The sequence below is a fragment of the Nipponia nippon genome, unplaced genomic scaffold (genome assembly GCF_047370975.1).
Source record: "Nipponia nippon isolate SJK-2023a ecotype South Korea unplaced genomic scaffold, ASM4737097v1 scaffold_5, whole genome shotgun sequence".
NCBI lineage: Eukaryota > Metazoa > Chordata > Aves > Pelecaniformes > Threskiornithidae > Nipponia > Nipponia nippon.
The window spans coordinates 38,116,002-38,134,742 of NW_028262369.1; the positions used below are offsets into that span (position 1 = coordinate 38,116,002).

General features: G+C 40.7%; 1 protein-coding gene and 1 long non-coding RNA gene across 7 annotated transcripts in view; one reads left to right on the plus strand and one right to left on the minus strand.

Annotated features, from left to right (window-relative positions):
- Nucleotides 1–5,732, minus strand: part of LOC148052135 (uncharacterized) — an 82,835-nt gene extending 77,103 nt beyond the window's left edge. Inside the window, exon 1 of the long non-coding RNA XR_015698776.1 lies at nucleotides 5,547–5,732. This is a non-coding gene — a long non-coding RNA (uncharacterized LOC148052135). The remainder of the gene's footprint in view (nucleotides 1–5,546) is intronic.
- Nucleotides 5,733–6,046: 314 nt separating this feature from the next.
- The window catches only part of PKN2 (protein kinase N2), a 60,594-nt gene continuing 47,899 nt past the window's right edge, over nucleotides 6,047–18,741 (plus strand). For 3 of the 6 annotated variants that reach the window (XR_015699207.1, XM_087734252.1, XM_087734253.1), the window contains exon 1: nucleotides 6,048–6,436. Coding sequence is in view for 3 of the 6 variants with exons in the window: in XM_087734252.1 (XP_087590378.1) it covers nucleotides 6,389–6,436 (48 nt within the window). In the remaining 3 variants the exon portion in view is untranslated. Of the gene's footprint in view, nucleotides 6,437–9,524; nucleotides 9,549–9,616; nucleotides 9,639–18,741 lie in introns of those variants that run through there. The other 3 variants (XM_087734256.1, XM_087734255.1, XM_087734254.1) reach the window with 3 other exon arrangements.

Sequence of the window (18,741 nt, forward strand, 5' to 3'; positions counted from 1 at the left end):
TTCATAACAGGATAACAAATTTTGAATCACTCTTGAATGCATCTTGCCTTGTTTTTGTGATGAACTAAGGTACTTTAGATCAGCCACCATTTGAATTAATGTGCTTCCAATTGACAGAAATAAAGCAATGAGACCAGGAACTATCCAAAGGTATAGTTACTTTGCTTGTACTGATCTCTTATCTACATTCTTAAAAAATAAGGCCTTGATGTTACCAATGCTGCTCCAGGCCATATTCAGTTCAGTGGATTCAATGAAAGCACAAGAGTCCATCTGTGCAGAGCTCATTGCAGAAACAACACCAAGTATGTTAAGCTTGATCCTATAATCAAGTTTAATTAGAATCACTGGGACTTAGCATAGGTGTAAAGATCCCTCATGTTGATCCACTTGTAGGATCATAGCCTTAATGTAAAGACATAAAGCATTTTGTTATTGCTTCAAATAATCCAAGTTGATCTCCTTTAAAGAAATGAGGTCTGATCTTACAACTGGTTCTGCACAGGTAGGGCACTTCCTCTCCACAGAGTTCCACTGACATTAACTGCCATAAGGCAGATTTTCCCTTGTAAGAGAAGGAGAGAAAAGAAGAACAGGAGGCAATAACAGGAATGAACCTCCTTCCCCTGGAGCACTCTTTTCTCAGTGACTGCAAGTCTTCCCAGGGTCCAGAATTAATAAAACAGATAGTAAGATAAGGTTTGTTGCACTCCACTCCTCATAGCATCTGCCTACTTGGCTGGGTGATAATATACCTACACCTAGCCCTGGGTAATAGTATGCAAACACAGAAGACAAATTTTAACTAGAAAGTGTGCAGCAATTGCTAGCAGGGTTATGATTACATCACAGTAATCCACTCAAAAGCTGTAAGATTAGCTGTGTAATTAAAAGAGTAATAAAGAAATAGTTTAAGAATATGCAAAATTCGCAAGCACCACAAGAGCTAAACAAACTTACATAGCCATTTTAGTTTTCTGTTTATGACATGTCATCATCTTGTCCTCTTCACTGTCAGTGGTACATCAGCAAGTGCCCCAGAGAGCTCCCATGCTCTCTCTCAGGAGCCTTTTCTTACATGGAATTGTCTTTAAGAAATGTGAGTGCAAGGCAGGTAATTAACTTCTAAGAAATACTATGAAAGAAGTGAGTTTTCAAGAAAGGAAACAACATTCTCAAGCTAAACAAGTCAAAATTATCCACACCTTTGATTTTTTTTTTCTCCTGTTCGCCATTTCCTTTAGTAAACACCAGCAAGTTGCTGGTCTAAGAAAGATTATTATATTAATTTCTTTTTTATCTCAAAGTTTAACCTGATCTAGACACATTTCTTTCTAAATCTATTGCAAGAGCTTCTACTGGAAGCTCTTTAAAGCAAAGCCTTCTCCTATTCCCACAATGATTTGAGAAGCAAAACAGGAAGACGGAAAGTACTATTCTTCATTAATATGCTATTATTTCAACATCTCCAGGTTGAAGTAAACAAACAAAGTAGGCAAAGATGTATACATACTCCCATCTAATTTTTCCTGTGCCTCGTAGCTCCAGGATTTCATAAGGTTTTCAGAGGATCCAACCTAGAAGGACAACTATGGGAGTACAAGAGTAACACTGCTATGTCTAGAAGTCAGGGAGAACAAATGGTTACATTATTAAAAATCTGTTGTGTTGTGGGTTTGTTTGTTTTTTAAACTAATGTTGGGACTACATTTCTTTTACATACTTGTCTTTATTTCTAAGCAAAAGAACTTAAAGAAAATGCTATCCTAAAGCAGACTTGAACTGTGAATTTTAGCATTCCCACTTTATGAGAGAGAGAGAAGGATTTCCTTTAACAGGTATCAATATTACTTGCAAAATTAAATAATCTTCACCACACCCCATCAAAAAGGTCACTAATTCCTAGAGCTTGTTCTGTGCCTAAAAAGGTGGTGGGCTGGCCTAGTATTGCTCTGCCCCCACTCACCTACTAACACAGTGTACGTAGAATGGCATCTAATTTCTTCCTTCCCAAGAGTTTAATTTAGCCCATACCCAAGCATGTCTCTACATTGTTGTCCCTATAGAATACATCACTAATTTAAACAAGCAAGATTAACCAGAAGCTTAAATAAAAACTTACTTTTTCCTGGTAAAGTATTGCTGGTAGTAAGTATAATAATACAATAATTAATACCTATCTGGTGTTCTTCACATGTCCTCAATCGTCATTTCTATATGTATCACCAAGTGAAGGCAAGCTCTTCCTTAGATGATATATGGGACTAGTTAGACCTATTCTAAAACATACCCTAGATTTTGCTTACAGTATCCTGGATATTTTTCTAAAGAGTTTGGTACTATGCTCAAGGGTTCACAAGGTGTGCTTTGCACCACCTGGAACACTGGAAGTCTCAGCTATTTACTTTTCCAGGTCTTTGGGACAAAGACTTTAATAACACAACCTGAAGAAAAGAAATAATTAAAGGCATTAGCCAATGGTACTGACATCCCTTTCATTCAGTTTGCCTTTCTAGCATGTTAATTGAGTGTAGGGAATGAGCTAACAGAATAATGGTTGAAGAAATAGCATTCAGATATTTTAGGGCACAGGCTGCACTCAGGATTCCATATAATGCTAAATTCTTGGACTTACATACTTAAACTGCCTTCTATTTTGGGACTCACTCGGAATGTTCTCTCTTGCTTAGTAATTCACTGTCACAGTACTTAAACGTAGAGCTACAGCTGTCCAGCACTGCCTTGTGTTTTCCAGACTCTGGAGGAAGAATGACTAAGTATCAGAGATTTAGCTAAGCTAATGTTTTTTTCAAACCAGTTCCTCTTTTGATTCCTGTACCACTACACTTCTATCAAAGATGCTAGGACTTTGTCCTTCCAAGTTGTGTAAATAACACTGGGAATACGAAAAATATTATAGAATCATAGAATTGTGTAGGTTGGAAAAGACCCTTAAGATCATCAAGTCCAACCGTTAACCAAGCACTGCCAAGTCCACCACTAAACCACGACCCTAAGCACCACAGCTACCCGTCTTTTAAATACCTCCCGGGATGGGGACTCAACCACTTCCCTGGGCAGCCTGTTCCAGGGCCTGACAACCCTTTTGGTGAAGAAGTTTTTCCTAATATCCAACCTAAATCTGCCCTGGAGCAACTTGAGGCCATTTCCTCTTGTCCTATCCCTTGTTACTTGGGAGAAGAGACCGACCCCCACCTCGCTACCACCTCCTTTCAGGTAGTTGTAGAGAGCAATAAGGTCTCCCCTCAGCCTCCTCTTCTCCAGACTAAACAACCCCAGTTCCCTCAGCCGCTCCTCATAAGACTTGTGCTCTAGATCCTTCACCAGCTTCGTTGCCCTTCTTTGGGCATGCTCCAGCACCTAGACCCTGTCTTGGCAGGGATAACAATATGTTTTAGGCTACACTCAATAGGCAGGCTATGTTAAGCATGAATTAAAGTCAGCTGCCTGTTTTAGACAGAATCTCAAAGCTTCACTAACTTTGTTGACACCCACTCACATATCTATGAAGTTTCTTCGGAGCACAATTTGTGTTTCCCTCTGACCACATCTTGTACAATATACATGTGAGCACATTGACTCCTCCTCCTTTACAATGAGAGCAGGCTAGCAGATGAGCTGCAGTAGTGGACTACATACACGCTGACAAGTATATGAAGTCACTAAGTCACAGTAATCCAGTCATTTCTGATTACTTCTATATATCCTTAAACATCTGTTCTCAAAAACAGTTCAAATTTATTTTAAATACAGTTTGGCATCATTCTATCATGCTCAAAATGATCAATTATTGTATAAATGTCTTTTCTTTGCCTGCCCCCCCCATCTTCTTCTGCAATGTGCCCAAAACCGTACCATGCTCCACAAGTAAAGACAATTCATGCCTTTTGTCATGTGACTGCTAAACTGAGACTACTTCATACAACTGACAGCAAACCTGTGCCAGTGCAGATTTTACCGGATAATGTGAAACTTTGCCTATGAGAAAAACTGAGCCAGGAAGTCTGGTGAAGAATAACTAAGATTCCCCCACACTGCCTTTTTCACAATTGAGTCATATGAATGATTTCTGAAACTCTCCTTCTTTATAACTGTCTAAGGTATGAGTTATATACTCTGTGGCTCTTGATCACATAAAGATGTTCACCTGATGCCCAGACTCAGAAAAGTCACATACATGAGCTCCCAAGTTAGCATTCTTCAGGTAGTTTAAAATTGTACAGTAGGTTAAAAAAAAAAAAAAAATCAAGAACCCAAACTGCATTTGAGGAATTTACATTCACCACAGAAGGTGTATGCTTCAAAAATTTTATCCAAGTGCTAAGCCAGTTCCTGATACAATTTAACACAATTTACAATTTAGCCTCAGATGTTGTATATTCCTTTGTGATATCTAAGATATGTTTTCCTCACGGATCGCTGTCACATACCAATGCAGCTGTGAACAGCAATTAAAATCTTGCATTAAAACTCTGTTAACCCCAGATTTATGAACTTTTGATATTCTTTGTAAAGTAGGAGCTGTTAAGACAACTGACAGGTAAAGTTTTCCTCCTCTCTACTTCCCCCCCCAGCCTGTAATTGTCTGGCCACACAGAACTGAAATTAAACCATTGGCTTGAAGTGGACTACGTCTATATGTAGATTTGTGTATGTACAAGATTATGAACTATATCAACACAGTTACTTAGGCATAAGTCAGTGAAAAAGTCTAATTTCTGTAAAGATGTGTGTTGCTACTGTAGAACTATCTTAATATTTCTCTTATGTGAAGTTAACTGTGTGCATATGTTCATAAACTTCTTTTGTACTGCATGATAGACTACTTCAGATTGTCTGGTTTGTTTGGTGCTCAACAGTGGAAGTATAAGAACACTTAAAATGTTTCACATTTGCTAGGAATAGTAGTGGTAATTTAATGTTTACTTCTCCCATTCTTTTTTTCCTCAAAAAAAAAAAAAACCCAAACCAACAACAAACAACCCAACAACGCAAAACCCTCCAAAATTTAACTTGCAGTTATAGAGCAAACAGACTACTATTGGCCTGTGGCCATGCACTAGCATAAACAGAACAAATGCTGATGCTTGCATGAAGATGAATCCATCAAAAATGCCTCAGCTTATATGAGTTTGATATGAACTAAACAGATAAAAAAACCCAGTTTTAATTGCTTCTACACAGCATTTTGCATGAGTTCAATTAGCCTAATGTAACATCCAATATTAAGGTGGAATGAGAATGCACGTGTGTATAGATTAGCCAGCAGAAAGTACGTGTTTACGGACAGGTGAAAAAAACCCAACGGACACAGGCAGGAAACTGAGGATAAATGCTGGTGTCACATGCTGCCAAGCGGGAAGAGAAACCATTTCCTCTCAGACACTCAAAACTGACTTCGAAGCTCTCAGCAGCTTATTACTCTGCAGACTAACTGAACAGTGCCAACCCCCCCGCAAAACTCCCCAAGTATGTATGTTTAGCCCTTTAAACTAATAAGAACGGCATTAACAGCCCCCACTCACCACAGCCTCCTGGGCCACTGCTCCAGGTCCCCAGGGCGGCAGGTGGCTGCCCTCTCTCCGGGCGCTTGAGACAAGCATGACCTCTCCTTCCTGAGCTAGCTGCTTTTGCTAAAAAATCGGGCAGAAGGTTTCACCTGCCTCCTAGGCCTGGCGGAGCCGAGCCCCAGCAACCCCCAACACCAGGGATGTGCCACACGCCCCCCTCCCCACCCCCCCGCCACCACAGGAGGAAACGACAGGGCTCCCAGCGCTGGAGCTTTACAGAAGGGGGAAGCGCTGTCAGGGGAGCGCGGCGACGCGGGAGGAAGGCAGCGAAGAGACCGAGGGGCTGAGGGGGCCGAGGAGACCCAGCGGGCTAAGGCGCCCTCCCGCCGCCGCGCTCGCAGGAGGGCGGGGGCGGGCCGCCGGCCGCCTCCGGGGAGCCCGCTCTTCCTCCCCCACGCACCCCGTCACGTGCTGCGGGAGCCGGAAAGCAGCGACGCTTTTGCGACAGGGTGACAGCCAAATGGTGCGACATCCGCGGCGGCCGCAGGAGCAGCAGCAGCAGCCGCCGAGCGCTGCCAGGGCCGAGCGCCGCGCCTGGGCGGGGGAGCGCACCGCGGCCCGGCGGGGACCGCACCGCACCGCGCCCCAGCGCCCGGCGCGACCCCCATGAGAGGAGGGGGGACGCCGCCGCCCCCCCCCGCGTCCCCCGCCCTGCCTGCCTGAGCACGGAGCGCTCCCCCCGCCCCCGATGCGCCCTTAGTCCCGGCCCCGGACCCGCCTCCCTCGCTCCCCTCCCCGCCGGCGGCGGCGGCAGCAGCAGCAGCAGTGTCCAGGTGCGGACTTCAAACCCCAGCGCAATGGCGTCCAACGCGGCCGAGAGGGAGATCCTCTTCACCGAGCTCCAGGTAAGCGGCGGCGGTAGCGCCGCTCCGGGCGCCGCCCCGGCCCCGCTCCCCTCCCTCACGGGGAGGATGGAGCCGCCGCCGGCCCCGCCGCGCCCCGCCGCCCCCTGCCCGCCGCTCGGCGCGGCGCGGAGCGCCCACCCCACCCCGCGGCCGGGCCGGGGAGGCGGCGGAAGCCCGTGCCCACCCCAGGCCTCTTCCCGCCGCTCTCCCCCGGGAGCGGAGGCGCCGCCGCCGCCCGGTCACGGCTCCACCCCGCTGCCGGCCGCGACCCGCTTTTGTCTGCGCTCGGCTCCCTCCTTCCCCCTCGCCGAGCGGCCGCGTCCCTCCGGCGGGGCCTGCCCTGGGCCGCGCCCCCCGGCCCCGGAGCGCCCTCCGCCAGCGCGGAGGCTGCCCGCTCCCGCCGGCGCGGCCGGGCCGCTGCGGTGGCGGGGAGCTCCCGCCGCCCCGGGCACGGCGCTGGTCGGGGCCCCGGCCGGAGGGGCTCCCGGTGGCCGCCCCACCGCCTGCGAGAGGGTCAAGCAGAGAGCTTTTCCCCTGCACGGCGCAGGGCGCAGGAGTCGGAGCAGTTTCCTTTCTGTAGGCCTTGAACTCGGAGCCTGGGAAGAGGAGAACATGGTCCGACCAACGTTATTTGTCACACGGCAAGGGTTCTTGTCACTCCAAAAAAAAAACAAAACCCCACCAAACCACGAACAACCCCCCAGCCCTGTAAAAGGTCCTGAAAACTCAAGGGTTGGTTGTTTCCATCCCTGTAGTTTGACCAGTTTCAGTTGCCTGTGCAACTGTTACTTTTCTGCTTGTCAGCCGCAGGGTTAGATGCAATTCGGGAGCTTCACTTTTGTGCTCTTATCTGTAAATGTCAGCTCAACCTGCTAGCTCTTCCGCTTCCTTGTCCAAAAGAAAGCTTGCTTTTCTGGGGGCTTTTTTCTTTTTTTTTTTTTTTTTTTTAAATATACACCACTAAATCTATGGAAGTTGTTATGGTTAACCAGGCAAAGAATGTGTCTCTGAATTTATTAGTTGGACAATTAGCCAAAGTAAGAAGTCCATAAATGGAAAGTATTGAATTTAATGTTGGAATGGAAATTAGAAAGGCATGCTTTAAAAAGGAGAAATTTTATTTCCTAAATGCTGTTAAATTCTCCTGTAATTTTAAATGTTAGCGATGTGCTCACTTGAGTAACAAAGGAAAAGAAGGCACAAAAGAGATATAGCAGTCTACTTAATATTGTAGCACATGAGATGGCTGAAGGCTAAGAATCCATCTAAAATGCTGTACTTTAATCAGTGGCTCGTAAGTGTCTAGGAAGAATCACTATGTTAATACAGACTTGATATGATGATGTATAAGCTGGTAAACCTGTTTGAAGTGGTGAGCTGTGTGAATAAGTAACTATGGTAGTGTTACAGGTAAGCTAAATGGAAGCAAAATTTCTGTAGAAGTACTGAGAGTGGGGTTCGGGTTAATTTAAACAGAAATGAGTGGAGTTTTTTGTTTGGGAGACTTTTGGTTGTTGGGGTGGGGAGGGTTGGTTTTATTTGGTGGTTTGTTTTGTTTTTTTTCTTGGAAGATGAGACTGACAGTGATACTAATTTAAAACAAAACAAAACAAAAAAAACCAAAACCCAAAAAAACCCAAACAACCAAAACAGGATGGATTAGATCCTTTGCTTGCACTGTCTCTTCCGTTACATCTAGTAACTTCTGTATTGATAAATACAGTTCTTTGGGCAAGACAGAAAGGTTACAAAGTTAACATGGAAATCCCAATAGGGTTTAAGCTTTGTAAACTGCTAACTTTTAGGTAATTTTAAGAGGAACTTCCATATCAGGAAGAACCACTTTGAAGGTGGTGTTTTGTTTGCAGTGGGATATATTAGCAGTGGAATGCGAAGGCATCAGTATCATTTTTCTTGCGAATTCTTCAAAACAAATTACTCGTCATACACCTGTGTGTAAAAGCTAGTTTATCGGCATGTTCCCAAAGTAAAGGGAACTGCAGTGAAGTGTGAGATACGCCATTTCACTTGTGTTTCTTCAGGAGGAAACTTCCTCAATCTAAAGAACTCTAACTTAAAAAGTGCTTGTATGTAAAATGGGCTTTTACTTGCATATTGCAATCTTGTGCAGAAAGATGAGGAAGTTGTAGAATGCTTGGCTGAAAGCGTCACGTAGCTGGGTTGATCCAGATCATGAACGATGTGTGGTTTAGATGTTTTGCTAATACTCACAAAAACCTACTGAAAACAAGCTAAACCCAGTGTTAATCCCAAGCTTGATCCTGACATGGAATCTAAAGTGACTATCAGTCAGTGATCAATACAACACATTGCTTATTGATATTGTATGTTCTGCATGCACTTCGTTACGATAGCCCTGCGTACTCCAGCGTGCTGTAAGTTGTTAACTGTTAGGTTTGGGTGAAGTTAATAAAAGTGGATCAGTAGTCATGAATCAATTGAACCCTCCTGATATAAAGATTGACAAACTTTCACAACTACTGACTAACAGGATGTGAAGTGGGTTCTGAGAAAATATGAAAAACAAAAGCGCAAAATAACTAACTGCTAAGAAGAAAGTGGTAAAAAACATAGATGTGGTATATGTACTTGTTTCCAAGTGTACTGTGTTTAATTAAACAGGCCTTAAATAGGCCTTAGATTGCACTTCTCGCGGTGACAGTTTTATGCGTAAAAAGTGACTCCGTGTCTGGTAGAGCAGTTTCTTAAAAACCTCTGCTAGCAAACATCCATTAGACATTTCTGTCCTGCCTTTTCTACAAAATATTTTCTCCATTCTTCTATATCTCACTTTAAACATTTCACAGACAGTTGATAGGATGTGGAAAGTATCTCTTGTTTCTAAGCAAGTTTTCACATAAGCTTGTTCAAGGTGAAAAATGCAACACTTATTCCTCAGTAGTTAGCAAATGCATAGGACGAAATAAACTTGTCAGTAAACGAATCCTCTTTTTAGTTTTTTCTGTTTAGTAGCTTCACCAGCAAAATTACCTGATTACCAAAGACTGAAAGATGACATAAAGCCAGCTTACCTTTTTACCTCCTTTTATCTCCAGTACAGGTTCTTTTGTAGGAGGGGGAAGATGCTTGGGTAAGAACCAGTATTGCTGATGTTGCCTTCCCTTCCAAAATTCTGCTGTCCTTCTCTGGGCTTGCATCCTTTTAGAACTTTATCCAGCAGGTAAACTAGCCTGTCCAGTGCTTGCTTTCAGGTTAATTGCACAGCCTTTAACTCTTTGCTTCCTGGTGGAAGTGGCAACTCTGTTTCCTCATAAAATTAAACTTGAACTTATGATGCTGTAGGCTGTTAAGTAAGGCATCCATGAAATACAATCTTTTAAGTTTTATATGAAAAAAAGTTGTTGTGTTTTGTTTTTTTTTTTAATCATTATTAAAAAAAAAAAGTTTGGGTGAGGTAGCGTGTATTTCCAAAGATGTATGCTTTCTTGGGAGTGATGATAGATGTCAGCATAGTAAGTTGATATGGCTGGGGTAACAGACATTATTACTTAGGGTATTTAAATGAAACTATTGTGTATGCAAAATGATTGCACTTTTGTACTTCTAGGTGTTCTTTACCACTTCTTTTCTAGGTAGTAATGTAAATGTTTTAAACTTTAGACTTTTCTTGTTAATGTTACAGGATTTATTTTAAGAAAATTTTTGGTTCATTCAAAATTGTGCTTCCAAAACAACACCTGTTTAACACCAGAAAAAAAAAAAAGTATATTACTTGGTTTTATTTGCCTAAATGGAATTGTTTGGTCAAGATAGAGAACTTGGGCTATGCCCTAAAGTAAATAAGCATGTAACAGACCCTCACTTGCTTCAAATGGAAGTGTTAAAGGCTCTACTTGGAATCAGTTTTTCGAACTCGGCCATAATACATATTTCTAAAATTACAAAACATTGGCAAAAATGTCTTTATTTCTGTATTGGTCAGAATAAAGGGATTTTTTTAATGGATACTTTGTTTTAATGGAAGCCCTAGTCATCCAATTTCTTAAGATGCTGTACTCGGGGAATACTGGAGCATAAAATTCATGACAGAATTGTGTTTAAAGGCCATTGGTAACTTTTATTTTTTTTTAAAGTGGTGATGAACAGTACCACAACTGAAATACATGTAAATTATGCTTACATGGTGGCACATCTGGTATAGTTTTTAGTTTGTTTTATTTTTCCTTTTCATATCTGGGACAAGAATATTCATAAAAAGAATATGATGGAAAAATGCTCAGTATTTTGTTAGTCTGCGTGATATAAATTGGATAGTTGAGTCTTAGCTTACACAACTATGTTTTGTATATAGATGTATAGAAAATTAGACACTTGTCCCTCGCTGTGTTGGGTTAAGGTACTAGATGGGACTCTGAAGACCTGCGTTTCATTCCTGGCTGCTCTGCTCTCAGCTAGGTGACATTAGGCAGATGACTTTGCTTACTCATGTCTCAGTTTCCCCATCTTTAGAATAGAGGTAATGATGCTTGCTTTTCTAGAGATAAAAAGTACTGGGTATTTATTATTAGCTGTGGTCAAGTGCCTAAGGACGCCTTAAAAAGGTACAAGTAACCTAATTAATCTGTTTTGAACAGACATTGTAATTAGGCTGAACACTCAGCAGTAAGACTGCCTTCAAATACTGTTCAGCTAGGACAGATTAGCCTCAAATAATTTTGAATTACTCTTGGTTCTTCAGAACAAGAAAATGTCACATTCAAGTGAAAATATCCTGAACTAGTCTACTGCAGTTTAGGCATGAAAATGTGTGTACAGCTGCTTGGGACTTCTCAGGTCCCTACAAATGCTTCCAGAAGTGGTGGATTTAGGGAAGCACTTCCGTTTTTTTCCATTTGTGGATATATTGCTCTTTAAACAGTACTCTGTTCGAAACTTGTATTAGTAAAATATACATCCTGTTCTCAGTGGAACATAAACAGTCCTTAAAATACCTTTAGGTAGGTGCATGGGTGGGGGTTTTGATTTTGTTTTGGTTTGGGGTTTTCTTCCAGCTTCTGAATTCTGTCAGTCTGTTAACATAGGAACTTGTATATGATGTAGACTTTTATACCTTTGACTGAATTTTCTTTATCAGAGCAGATGTCTTTCTAAGACCCAGATCTGTTACTTTAACTCAAGATAAATTATTAGTGATGGCTATAGAAAAGTATATTTAGTTACAGTATGTGTAATAGCTCTGCTGGAACAGTTTTATACACTGTGGATGGTCATTCATTACAAAGTAACCTAAAATCTGTAGTAGAATAACGAGATAAACATGTCCTTTACACTGGGAAATGGTGGTTTAAGGGCTTAATGATGGGATTAAGAATCTCTTCATCAATGTCTCAGTGCTTTGCTGAATTAGAGACTAAGACATTACTTAGAGGTACATAGCCTCTACTTAGATTCAGAGTAACAAAGCCTTATGGTGTGTTATATGCAGCGCGAGGGTCTCAGTCTTCTTTTTGGTATTGCTTTTTCTAGAAATCACTTGTACCGCTGGTACAAATTGGTTGATGGCAGGCTTTTTGTTTGTTTGTTTTTGTTTAGCTTTCTCTGTGTGAATCCAGTAAGTGGATGCATTCAGGAATAGACTGAACTGAAGCATCTCTCATGAGATACTGCTCTGTAGCACGGGCAAGGCATTTGTATGGTACTTTGAAGCTTTAAATATTAATGCTTGGTCTGCAATTCCTAGCACAAGCAAAATAGCTTCTTTGCTAGTGTTTGGGGGCGGGGGGGATGACGACTATTTTGTTTTTAAAGAAATGAGATTTATGTTGTAGGATGCGATCCATGACTTCTGTTACTTTGAGATACGATTCGGAAGTACTACGTTGAAACAGAAACTAGTAGTGCCATTAGTTAACAAAATGCTTTGGGCCTGTCCTTACAGTAACATTATATCCGATTACTTTGTTTATTTGAACTGCAATATAATTATGTCACGCTGACACAAGTCCACACCATTTTTGTTACTGCCATTTTACAGTTACTGATTACTTACTGTGTTTGACAGCTCACCAGTGAATTGAACTACCTGCATGGCAGTCTGGGCACGCATCCTGTGGAGCAAAGTTCTGCTCTGTGGCTTTTCTCATGGTGCTTTGTGGGGTGCTTTCCCAAACCTTCAGGAATTCTGTGACTGTGTGTCAAAGTAACGCAGCGTTGTGGCATCTATCAACTTTGCCAGTGCAACTTCTGGCAGCTGGCGAGGAGGATATGGCTGAGTTCTGTGGTGAGCAGGCACTACTATGAACAGGATAGTACCGTGCAGCTGCAGGCTTATTTTCAGCTAAATGGATCAGCTCTGCTGGGAATTCTGCTGCAGTTGTACTGTGGGTAATAGAAGAGGCTGAAATCAAGCTATTCAGGCTAATGCATTTAACTTCACAAAAAGGGTGAGTTGAGAGAGTTCATGTGATCAGTTGTTATGGCTCAGTTGTGGGACCACCAGCTGTGGGTAGCGGTGGTCTGATTGTTTTTTAAGAGTAGGCCACATCTTCTGGTTTTCTTGATATTAGATACAGATGCAGGTTCCTACATGGTGTATCAACATTACGCCCACTTTGGCCGTAGTTCCTGTTTGCTGCTACAGTGGTGCACAAAGCTCTTCTGGGCTGGATGCACCGTGATGGCAAAACCGTGCTCTCATCAGCGTAGTTTCTTACTTCTGCTGGGCAACCAGGGAAAAAAAACAGGAATATTAGCACAAGTGCAGTTTTGCTAGGACAACTGCATCTACACTAAAGGCCTTTGTTATTTTATTATAGACATATAGACAGCTACCAGGTACCAAATAAGACATGATTGACTGGGAAGGGCTAGGCCATGAAAGGTTAATATATGCAGATTTTTCCTGTTCTTTTTTTGTGCTCTAAAGAAAGTTTGACATATGGCAGGACCCAGGGAGGGTTTGCTCTGGCCCATTATGCAAATCAGGAAAACTGGGCTATGTTGGTGAAAACCTTAATGTGGACATGACTAAATTAGTTAGCTTTTTCTGCCTCCAGTTCCTATGGATTTCTTTGAGCATTATTTTCTTCACTGGAGATGTATTGTTTTTTAAATGACAGAGAATTTCTGACTCATTCTCTAACTAACTACAGATCAGAGCCTATAGTGTTATGTATGGTAGTCCGGTGCTGAAGCAAACTGGGTTTTTCTGTTGAGGTTTTTCAAACATTTGCTATCCTGCAACATGGTAGCAGGGCTCAGAGATTTTAAGTTTCCATTAAACACAAGAACATGTTAACCTGAAAATGAAAGTAGCAGAACCAGTGCTATTTCTGTTGAGAAGAACCAGGGGGACAGCTTTCCACTAGCTGTCCACAATTGTTATTAGAGTGTCACAAAATATAATAGGTGGCAGATCTATAGCCAGGAGAAGGCATAATTAAGTTTGCAATACCAAGGTGCTAACAGATTGTATGAAAGTTGTGAGATAAATCACAGGGATAATGTGGGGCTCTCTCTGTTAGTGTGATAGAAACACTTGCAAGAAGATCAGGTCAGAAAGGAGAACTTCTCATGTGGATTACTACAACAGCAGTAGTTTTCTGAATTAGTGCTGGGCCTTAAACCCAGAGAATATTGTTCAACTCTTGCAATGTAAGGGCTGATACACCTTTTTTGTTATCTCATAAAGGTTAATACTCAAAACACTTGAAGATCACTATCATGTACAATTTCTTCAGGAAATTTAAAAATAAAATACATGAACTTCATAGGTACATATGTAACATCCTTGTGTGTACTCACATTTATTAGACTATTGAAATAAATAAGTTATTAAAAGGAATGAGCTAGCAGTAAGTGTAATTGTTCTTTACCTGATTTGGAAATAGTACTTGCAAATAATTGTGTTGCATAGCTGTTCTGAAATTATTTTTCTATATATCTGTATGTATGCATATCAATTTTTTTCATATATAAACATCATGTAACTTTTGAGGGGAAATTGAGAGTTGGTGATTAAAAGAAGCAGAAAAAAAGTCCTTTTTTTTTTTTTTTAAGTCCCAAACACAAACTGCCTAATTAAACAGGAAATAATATTAATGATATAGTTTAGTATATCACTGGCACGATAGCTTGCTTATGAACTTAGGAACTTTAATCGATGTATTTTTGAAAACTGCCAAAAGGTATATTCAGTTTGGTTTTTTGTTGCAGATCGCTAAGACTCAAGGCGGGTTTCTGATGTAAATTTAGGATGGAAAAGTTCTAGCTGGTTCATTGACGACTCCATGTGCTGGAACTGGAAGCTTTGCCCGTACTGACTTGAGGCTGTTGTTCAAAGAAAGTGCCAGACTTTGTCAGCTGGTATTGCTGCTGAAAACGAGTATGTGCCATGTTGTGTTGCTTTACATTTGCACAGACAGCTATGTGGTGAACAGCTTTTGTTGTTAGTTTAGTTTTGGTGGGTTTTTTCCCCCTAAATTAGTTTACAGCCAGATCACATTCACAATCCAGTTCACTGTGTGGCCATATAAAGGTTTGTACTGGCATATATCAGCAAATGGTCTGGGGCAGGAACAAACTGTTAGGGAAGGTTAGGACTGCTGGTTGTTCAGGGTGCTTTTTTTTGCCTGCAATGCTGGTTTATGCAGTAAAATGTTTATCAGATTACAGGCTGAGATTTACTCTCGTGTATGTGGCTTTCAGCTAGGGACTGTGAAGAGAGTCCAATTCTGATGCAGATGAATATACAGATAACAAACAGTCCGTGCACATGTCTATGGCAATTCTTTTCTAGCTTCGCATTCTTCAAGTGGGAGGTCTCACCGTATGCTGCATGTGACAGTAAAAAATTGTTTTTCTGAAAAAGCGTTGAAAATAGAATTGGTTTGGACATCATGCGTGGATGGAAGATGTAGTTTCATTTAGTTTGATGTTGAAGGCTGAGAACAGTGTTAAGGTTTTGTGGCAATACGCTAGGCGAATGTGGGGATATGACCACAACTTTATTTGCTAGCGTTTGGAAATTGCTGTTAAACCTTTTACACACTTGAGGCAAGGAGTAGTTTTGAAAAATCTTGAGTCTTTTTGCTATTTCTGTAACTTAAGTGAAAGAAAAAGTGAGTATACAATTGAAACAGATGGAATCAAAATTTGGAGTGAAGACAACTTACTGTGCAAATAATAATATGAAATTACTGTCCATAAAGATAATGAAGAGTGTAAGGTATTACAGTTTGGTATTAATACATTTGTCGGTTATTGAATAGTTCAATAACTGTGAGCCATTTGAATATTTAGTAGGAAAAAACCCCGAACAATGATGAGTTGAACTTTTGCAATAACAGAATACCTCTTAATGGTCACATGAGCATCAATTAAAGCACCACTTAGAGGACTTTGAACTACTGTGTACAAGATTGATGCTTTGCTTCAGAGGTCTAGCCAAATTTGGGGGGAAAAAAGGCCTGAAAATATGGTGCAGGAATAACAAACGTGAGGTAAGGAAGTGATTAAATGTTTTGAAAGTTCTCATGGTGTTGAATTCATTTTCAAAATTACCAATTTTTTTTTTCTGTCTTGTACACATTGACCAGCTCTGGGTGTGTTGTCTTCGTAACTCAGCTATGCCATTAGAATCTGGAACACTTCCTTTTTTTAAAATTTGTGCTGTTGGGGTGAAGGATTATCTTTAGAATAAACAAGGAGAGTGTTTTTGGTGATTCCAGATGTTCCAAAGCTCTCTACTAACAACTGGCATATTTGTGTAAGGTGGGCAAGAAACTTTATGCCAGTCCTTAGATAAATGGGAACCACTTGCTTAGTTCTGTTCTTCTGCCTACCTTTCTTATTTCTCCTCCGCAGTAAGAAGAACAAAACCCCTTTTATGTTAGATTTTTAGGAGTTACACGGTTTATGTCACTTTGGTTATTAGATATGAGATTGAAATTGCTCTTTCATCATTGTGATGCATATTATCTTATCACCTGGGTTTTTAAGTAACGTAAGTCTAAAAGGCTCCAAAACTTTTGTTGAGAATTTAGGAGGAATGCAGATTAACTGTGTGGCCTGTTGCTTTTTTACAAGCATAATATGGAAAACCATCCACTGCTTTTCTACTTCATGTGTTTGTTTGTATGGGAAGACTTTGCAAAACAATTAAGTGGAATGAGTTTTAAGAGGATGTTCCCTTTATAGACGGATCTGCATATGACATGACAAGATTATTTCTTCCCTAATTCTCAAGTCGTGTAGGCTAAAATTGTAAGACAAATGATGACAAGGAAGTGTCAGCTTTTCTTAAAAATAAAAGACAAAAGTGCATTATTGATCTCTAAAGTTGTAAGGATGTATGCTGCTGACAACCTGTCCAGGGCACATGGGGAACTACGTGGGCATAATGGGGTGGGGAGACAGAATACAGTAAACTAGATTCTAGCAAAAGGTTATAGAAGACACACTGAAGGCAGGTTTTCAAAGACTTGTGTTGAAAAGTACCAAAATAAGCATACTACAGATCTACAGAACATTTTAAAAGCAGCAAGGCCTTTTTGTAGGACATGTTCTAAACTTAGTGGCAGCAGTAGAAAAGTAAAAGTACTGTAAATCGTACATGCCTGACTACTAGTGTAGCATTCTTGAACTGCTGCCCATTTAGGACTCGGCAATCTCCTTTAATGGAAGCATGTTTTCTTCAATATTTGAGTTTGTTTACTGCTTATTTATAAGCTCATATGAAGCTGGTGTTTTAGGCTGAGAATAACTGGATGTTAAAAGTTACCATTTGCAAGTTATAATATCTGTATAATTAGAGATCCTCAGGAAGATTACTTAAATTTTGCTCTCGAAACTTAACCCATTATTTAATGATTTTTCTTCAAGTTGCTAGGATTTGTGTCTTCAGTCTCTCCTCTCCTGAAGAGATGGGAACATGACATTTTGAAATTTAAAACAGGCAGTACTTTAACATTAGAACAAAATAATTTATTTCAGAGGGTTTTTTAATTGTTATCTACTTCTTTATTCATACCAGTTAGTCTGAGTCAAACTAAGTATTTGTCAGTTAAGAGAAAAATGTAATCAGTTTTAACCATTTTTATCAGGTTCGTTCAAATATGATTCCTCATCACATAAGCCACCTCACAAAGTAATATCTAAATCTGACTTTTTTCCTTTTCATTTTGTATGTGCACTTTTCAAATAAAATTAGTATCTATGGCAAAGTACATGGCATTCAGCAGCAGCTAATTTGGGCGGGGGGGGGGGCAAACTCCATTCTTGAATTCTGCCTTTTGTTGTAACATACTGCAAAATGCAGAAACAATTTATGATTGTTAATTTAATGCTTTAGCAATTGGTGTTCACCTGTATTAGCATTCTGTACAAGAGAGTGAGTGAATATGTTCCCAAGCTTTAATTTTTTTAATTCTAACAGAATTTTTAAAAAAATCCTTAGAAGTTTCTCAAGTGCAGGAGGAAAAAGAAGGTTGGTCTGCCATAGAGGAGTATTCAGTATCATCTTCTATTTTTCAGGTTAGCAGCCAGCGCTAATATTAAAGTGTTCTTTTTTTGAAGTGTTTCTTTTTGATGGGAGTAACTCAGTGACACAGTCAGGGCAGCAGCTGCCGTGCATGTGGGAATTGGTTTCTTTAACTCCAGTTTGATTCTTGAACCAGATGACCTTGGGTATGAAAGAAAGGCAAGGGAGATGCAAGTTCTGCAAGTGGTCTCCCATTTTTATAACTCTTTCCTTTCTGTAACAGGCAATACCGTTTTATGGACTCACAAAAGTAACATTTCATTTCTTTAGGATTTGTCTGCCTTCCCGTCTGTTGCATTTACTTGAATTAATTTACTGTCAATTTAAGGTTTATACAGTACTTCAAGTAAACAGATTTTTAAAACTTAACTACAGGCATCCATATTCTGAATTTATTCACATACATTTTCTAAATTATGCAGTTGAATTATTTTCTTCTTGATTTCCATCTAGCGTGTAATATTTTCTGCAGATTTTCTTCACTAATTTTTGTCTTGCACTTTGCTAACCCTATATATTGAAAATGTCAGATGTGTCTAATTGCTTTTATGAATTTTTCCACTGCTTTAAAATAAGCTGTCTAATGTCCTGAAGTATTCAAGTGTTTCTTTATCACAATGAATATACTTGAAGCTTAGTAAATAGTCAAGTACATCTACTGAGAATTGCTGCAAATTTGAGTTATGGCAGCAATGAGCATTTCGGTGGCCTACACCGGGAATGATCAGAGATGCCACTTGCTCCCTCAGGGTTAGCGAAAGGAGAAGGGAAGGGCTGGTGGTGG